This window comes from Gobio gobio, assembly GCF_949357685.1.
Source record: "Gobio gobio genome assembly, chromosome: 11".
Taxonomy (NCBI): Eukaryota; Metazoa; Chordata; class Actinopteri; order Cypriniformes; family Gobionidae; genus Gobio; species Gobio gobio.
Window position 1 is genome coordinate 4,478,057 of NC_137104.1, and position 7,500 is coordinate 4,485,556.

Here is a 7,500-nt window from a genome sequence, read left to right on the forward strand (position 1 = left end):
TTTTTAAGAAAAGTAATGCGTTACGTTACTTTTGCATTACTTTTTGACACATGGGCTGGGCTTGTTTTTATTTTATTTTTATAACATAAGTTATATTTTTGTGCAACGGTAAAGACCTCTTCATACCAAAATTGAAATAATAAGTAAAAATGCAGATTCCCGCATGAACAATAGAGGGCGCAGCTCTGGATAATGGTAGAATAGGATGCAGGAGAAAAAAGTTTTACCAATAAAAACAAAAAATCTAGTAATTTTCATCATCAAAGGTCAGCAGCAAGATATTGGTCAATTAAATATAAAGGTAGATTATGCATAAAAATAGTTGTTTTATTTAACATTTAATTATTTGAGGTTTGCATAGTACTCTGATTTTGCATTTGACTGATTTTATTCATTTTGAGGAGAACAGAATCTTTATTGTGCAAGTGAGATGAATAAATGCTCATATTTAGTCTAGAACTACAATAACCCTCATGTTCACACACACGCCTCTGCACTTATTTTTCTCAACATGGGGGCAGGAGAGCTGTCAGTCAAATTAATGTGAAAAAGTAACTTGTGTTACTTTTTTGAAAAAGTAACTCCGATATTTTGTTGTGAATTTGAAAAGTAATGCGTTACTTTACTAGTTACTTGGAAAAAGTGATATTATTACTAGGGCTGTCAAAAGATTAATCGCGATTAATCGCATCCAAAATAAAAGTTTGTGTTTACATAATATATGTGTGTGTACGCTGTTAATTATTATTTATATATAAATACACACACATTCATGTATATATTTAAGAAATATTTGCATGTATATACTGTATATACATTTATATAATATATATAAATATAAATGTTTTCTATATAAAAAATTTTTTTTCTTAAATATATACATGCTTGTGTGTGTATTTATATATAAATAATAATTAACAGAGTACACACACATATATTATGTAAACACAAACTTTTATTTTGGATGCGATTAATCGCGATTAATCTTTTGACAGCCCTAATTATTACGTAACTCAAGTTACTTGTATTGCGTTACCCCAAACACTAGTGGTAAAGGAATATGTTTTGTTTAATGCAGTGAGGAAAACCTGAAATCCATAGTTCCGATCTCAAAGGTCAAGAGCAAAGCGCATCATTGGACTAACCGGATACTTCACGAGTACAAGGTGTGTTTGTTTCACATATTGCTCATCATGTGCACGACGGCTCAAATGTTTGGGGTCGGTAAGATATTTGAATGTTGAAGAGTCTGCATTTATTTGACAGTAATATTACGATTTATAATAAAATGTAATTTATTTCTGTGATCAAAGCTGAATTTTCATCATTACTTCAGTGTTTAGTGTCACATGATACTTCAGAAATAATAATTATGATCTAATATTGATGCTTAAGAAACATTTATGATTATTATCGACGTTGAAAACAGTTGAATTTGAATTGTTGTCTCTGTGTATAAATGATTTTGGTCACACTTTAGATTAGGGTCCAATTTTTGCCTCAATAAACTCCTAATTACTTCTTATTAATAGTTAGTAAGGTAGTTGTTAAGTGTAGGTATTGGGTAGGATTAAGAATAGAGAATAATGCATTAATATGTGCTTTATACACTTACCTAAAGGATCATTAGGAACACCTGTTCAATTTCTCATTAATGCAATTATCTAATCAACCAATCACATGGCAGTTGCTTCAATGCATTTAGGGGTGTGGTCCTGGTCAAGACAATCTCCTGAACTCCAAACTGAATGTCGGAATGGGAAAGAAAGGTGATTTAAGCAGTTTTGAGCGTGGCATGGTTGTTGGTGCCAGACGGGCCGGTCTGAGTATTTCACAATCTGCTCAGTTACTGGGATTTTCACGCACAACCATTTCTAGGGTTTACAAAGAATGGTGTGAAAAGGGAAAAACATCCAGTATGCGGCAGTCCTGTGGGCGAAAATGCCTTGTTGATGCTAGAGGTCAGAGGAGAATGGGCCGACTGATTCAAGCTGATAGAAGAGCAACTTTGACTGAAATAACCACTCGTTACAACCGAGGTATGCAGCAAAGCATTTGTGAAGCCACAACACGCACAACCTTGAGGCGCATGGGCTACAACAGCAGAAGACCCCACCGGGTACCACTCATCTCCACTACAAATAAGTAAAAGAGGCGACAATTTGCACAAGCTCACCAAAATTGGACAGTTGAAGACTGGAAAAATGTTGCCGGGTCTGATGAGTCTCGATTTCTGTTGAGACATTCAGATGGTAGAGTCAGAATTTGGCGTAAACAGAATGAAAACATGGATCCATCAAGCCTTGTTACCACTGTGCAGGCTGGTGGTGGTGGTGTAATGGTGTCGGGGATGTTTTCTTGGCACACTTTAGGCCTCTTAGTGCCAATTGGGCATCGTTTAAATGCCACGGCCTACCTGAGCATTGTTTCTGACCATGTCCATCCCTTTATGCCCACCATGTCCCCATCCTCTGATGGCTACTTCCAGCAGGATAATGCACCGTCACAAAGCTCCAATCATTTCAAATTGGTTTCTTGAACATGACAATGAGTTCACTGAACTAAAATGGCCCCCACAGTCACCAGATCTCAACCCAATAGAGCATCTTTGGGATGTGGTGGAACGGGAGCTTCGTGCCCTGGATGTGCATCCCACAAATCTCCATCAACTGCAAGATGCTCTCCTATCAATATGGCCAACATTTCTAAAGAATGCTTTCAGCACCTTGTTGAATCAATGCCACGTAGAATTAAGGCAGTTCTGAAGGCGAAAGGGAATCCTTTAGGTGAGTGTAAGTGCTAATAAACAGACAATATCCTAGTAATATGCATGCTAAAGTTAATAGTGAGAATTGGACCCTAAACTCTAAAGTGTTAGCATGTTTTTATTTGTTTGGAGAGCTCTGCTCTGATTTCTCAACTCGTTGTGCGTCTGTAGAGTTTGAGCACTAGTGAGGGAGTGAGTAAAGAGATGCACCACCTCCAGAGACTCTTCCTGCAGAACTGTTGGGATATTCCCACCTACGGGGCGGCTTTCTTCACAGGACAGGTGTTCACCAAGGCCAGCTCCAGCACCCACAAGGTCATCCGAGTGTATGTGGGCGTGAACACCAAAGGCTTGCATCTGATGAACATGGAGACAAAAGTGAGATTTTACTGACTAAAAATACTAATTACTTAAATAGCCTTTGTAAAATGGCAAATTGAGCTTATTCGCCGTATTTTAAAACAATCCATGTCAGCCATTTTACACACGAGAAGCCCCTCACATGACACGAATGTGCGTCTGTTGTGAATGTCACGAGCGAATGAAGCGAGTAAACTCGAAATGTTCAAGCTTCCAACTACGCGCAGATTTTTTTTTTTTCTCCCCTTCAACAGACAGACCAAAATAGTGCAGTAATAAACAATCTAGTAATAAACAATCTAGTAATTCCATAAGTCCAGAAGTGAAATAAAAATGTGTAAATGTATAGGTGTGTGGGTGTGAGTGTGCATAAGCAAATTAACCATTAATTATTTATTTATTACCATCTTCATTGCCATCACCACCACCACTTCCATCATACTGCCTTCATTGTATTAGTCTCCTTCCCCTTTTTTCTTTTTTCTCCTCTATGTAATGATTACCATTGCCACCACTCCATAGACAAATCAATTTTAGATAGTAAATTAGTAATAGAGGATAATATATAAGATAACCCTCCCCCACATCTATTCAGTCCCTATTTTCTCCTATACTTTTTTTATATATATTTTTTTGTATGTTGTGTGTAGTGTCTATGGTGCATTAAAAGAAGGGGTACAGTGTGAGAGTGTCTCCACTTGGGACAGAGATGCTGTCCTAGGGAAACCACTTCTCTCCTGTCTTTCCTGCCTGAGTGTTTATGAGGTTTTTCAGTGTATATACACATACATATATACACACACTTTTTTTTTCTTTTTTTCCCTTCCTTCTCTCTCTTCTACGTTGTTTAATATTATTCTTAATGAAAAACATTTCATTGCGCTTTTACATTTAGCTTTGAAACTGAATCTTCCGTCGTATATTTTTATTATTGCTCAGTTCAGTTTTTAATCGTAGTGTCTGTTATCTAACTGAACTAAATTGTTTCTATTACTATAAAACAATCAAAATGACATCGATACGACTGTTTATAATTTCATACAGCTATATCTATAACGAAAAAACATTTACAAGTCTTGACATCATATCCGGGACATAAGTCAGTAAATTTGAGTAAAATCACAGGCTTGCTTATCCCGTGCGAATGCGCCGCGCAAAATTCAGATGTGGGGGGGTAATTTCTAAATCACAAAAAGTTAATGAATAACAACGCGCAATATGTGGCGGCCGGTTGATTCTGTGGCGCACCCCCACTAATTAGTCTATGTGTGGGAAACACTGATGTTACAGAGTGAGTAATGGTAAAAAAAAAACAAAATCACACTGCTATTTCTTTATAATTGTTGTCCTCAGGTGTCTCTTGGAAAATAGCTATACAGTATTATTCTCTTTGAAATTGCCTTATTATTAAATAAACTTTAAATAATAGTTTTTATAGTCGGAGTTATAGTCAGTTCATGACTATTTCATCTCTCAGCGTGCTTTCGGATTGAATATTATTTCGTTTGACGTGAGTGTGCGCGCGTTTGTCCTCGGGGTTCCCCCCACACATCAGGATTTCTGATCGTAAATATTCAACATGTTGCGATCGGGACGGCTCCGACGTTCTTCCGAACAGGTTCGGACACTCTTAACACACTTCACACCACAGGAAAATCTGATAAGATAATCTTTAGAACCTTCAAGATAATCGGGACATAGCTAGGATTGTCGGAAGGGGCCCAAAATCAGCCCGATTATCTTTTGGTGTGTACCCAGCATTAGTTACAAACCTACATAGATTCAGCTGGAAGTGAGACTGGAATTACTAACGACTCGTTTCAGCTCAGAATCGCTTCTTTCTTCTAGGAGACATTTACATTGACCGAGCTTTATTACACACTTCATGAATGGCAGCACTTGCTTTTACATGCGTTACGTCCCTCAAATCTTCTCTATTTTCTACATCAGGTGCTTCATCTCAGTATGGAGTATGGGACATTTATGTGGCAGCTGGGTCAGGCCGACCAATACGTCCAAATACACAGCCTAGAGAACAAGAAGAACTTTGTGGTACACACCAAACAGGTATCCGTCTCCATCTGGACTGTCAATGTGACGAGGAAACCCGAGGTGACCGTCTTTGTGTTTTGTCCTCAGGCTGGTCTTATCGTGAAGCTGCTGATGAAGTTGAGTGGACAGATCACACCGAACGACAGAACCGTATCAGATAAATATGCGTATGGTTAAACCCATCACAGATGTCTTCGAATTTTGCCCTTTTTTTTGCAGTTGTTTTGATTTTTATGCTATTTTAAAACATGACTAAGAGTTGTTTGTACCAAAAAAAAACATCGTGATTGTTAACCTAATTTTACCATGTTATATTTTCTTACTGTATATGATATTATATGCATTTTTATAATGTCATTTGTGCTTTTGCAGTTTTTGTAAATATAAATGGCCATTTTAATAAAAAAAATTCACACAAGAATGGAAGGTTGTTTTTCTCATTTAATCAGTTTAAAGAAGTTTTCCGGAGAGTGAGGTCAAATTAGATTGTGGTCATAGATGTCTACGTAGATGCCTCATTAGCGACTGCACCGATCAGTAGAATGAGGCATCTACGATCGATATATCTATGACCACGCTCGTATTATGACCTCACTTAGCGGAAGTTATGGCTGAGCTCAGAGACGATCACGTTCGTCTGATAAGAGGTAAAATAATAGCATAAATACTGCTGAGTTTCTCTCAGAAACTGATGGTTTGTCTAGATAAGACCCTTATTCATCATCTGGTGTCGTTTAAAGCCCTTTAAAGCTGCACTGAAACTGTCATTTGGACCTTGAACCGTTTGGAGCCCATTGAAGTCCATTATATGGAGAAAAACCCTGGACTGTTTTCATCCAAAACCTTAATTTATTTTCGACTGCAGAAAGAAAGACATGGACATCTTGGATGACATGGGGGTGAGTAAACTATCAGCAAAAGTTTATTTAAAAGTGAACTAATCCTTTAAAAGATTATATTGGATATACTTAAAACTACAATTTTATAAATTGATAAAATTGCTATTACTTAAGAGTCCAAGTTGAAAACATGCAAAGTCTAATGGGATAAACACAAATAAAATGAGTTTAAAATACTCTATTCTCAATTTTATTGAGTTATATTTTACAGTGTGCGTTTTATGGATGCACTGAGATAATGCATGTGCGCTTGCATTTCATGTGTCTGTCGTTCGGCTTCCATTAGGGGATGTTTAAAAGATCTGATTTGGTCAATGCGTTCCTCCTTCCTTTGCTCACTTATTCCCCCGTCGCAGTTCTTGTCCAACAGAAGACCGAACACTAGACTTCTGTTCCTGCTTCTCTAGAGAATGAAAAGATTGTTCTCGGCCTGCCAAAACGACATGGATTCTCCATTCCTCTGAGAGTTTCTTCTCTTTATCCACCGAAGTGATAACGCTCTCAGCGAACTGTACGCGGTGTCCGACTTCTCATTTGTTTGCAGCGCTGAAATGGAGATCTTTCAGCTGGTAAAAGCAGTCTAAAGGTCAGAGAAAACTTGCTGTAAAACAGACACGACTGAGATCTTTCTCACACCCTGTTTCTCACACAATGCTTGAATGGGGCTTAGAGGGGCAGAATGAAGGAGAAGGGGAGGGGAATCTTTTCAGTTCTTCGAATGCAACAATAGTCTTTGTCTACAATGTCCCTCCATTCTTATTGGGGTTAGTGAAGGGGACGGGGTGGAGGGGCTGGTTTGCCATGGTAACAGTGACAAAACAAGCTGGTCCCAGAGAGAGAGAGACGCACAAAAACATGCTTCAAATCCGGGACGGGATCTCTGAGATTTAGTTAGAGACAGTGTGCCAAAGAAGGAGGAAGACTAATGTGAAAGGATGGATGGGTAGAAGAAAAGGCGATGAAAAATACTGGAGCGGTATAAAAAGCGCAGGGACATCTGGACCAGGATACCACAATGAACTCCGACACCCAGTACGAGGACTCTGTCTCTGTCATGGTTCTGGAGAACATCAAGAACAAGCTGCTGCATGCCTTCAGAACATCTGCAGAACCCACAACATCTGTCCAGACGGACACTCATCCCATCGGAAAGAGTTTCCAAGTCAATGAAGAGCTGCGGAGAGCCAAGATAGATGGAGCCATAACCTGGTTAAGATCAGAACTGGTGAGTTTAGAAACTGCTGATGTTTTTACTTCCTCTGGGACGTGTTGGGAATGAGTTGTTGGACTGGTTTAGTTTTATTTTGTTGTTAGTGAGATAAAAAAAAAAAAAAGCAAATGGATGAGAGACAGGCAGACATAGATAGATAGATAGATAGATAGATAGATAGATAGATAGATAGATAGATAGATAGATAGATA

General features: G+C 38.3%; 2 protein-coding genes across 3 annotated transcripts in view; both read left to right on the forward strand.

Moving 5' to 3' along the window:
• krit1 (KRIT1 ankyrin repeat containing) overlaps positions 1–5,602 on the forward strand; it is a 31,467-nt gene extending 25,865 nt beyond the window's left edge. The window contains exons 14-17 of one of the 2 annotated variants that reach the window (XR_013817497.1): positions 1,079–1,166; positions 2,939–3,145; positions 4,023–5,194; positions 5,267–5,589. Coding sequence is in view for 1 of the 2 variants with exons in the window: in XM_079829187.1 (XP_079685313.1) it covers positions 1,079–1,166; positions 2,939–3,145; positions 5,078–5,194; positions 5,267–5,356 (502 nt within the window). In the remaining variant the exon portion in view is untranslated. Of the gene's footprint in view, positions 1–1,078; positions 1,167–2,938; positions 3,146–4,022; positions 5,195–5,266 lie in introns of both variants that reach the window. The other variant, XM_079829187.1, reaches the window with a different exon arrangement.
• Positions 5,603–6,775: 1,173 nt separating this feature from the next.
• Positions 6,776–7,500, forward strand: part of aard (alanine and arginine rich domain containing protein) — a 5,352-nt gene continuing 4,627 nt past the window's right edge. The window contains exon 1 of the mRNA XM_079829188.1: positions 6,776–7,303. Coding sequence (XP_079685314.1) covers positions 7,094–7,303 — 210 coding nt within the window. The 5' untranslated portion in view covers positions 6,776–7,093. The remainder of the gene's footprint in view (positions 7,304–7,500) is intronic.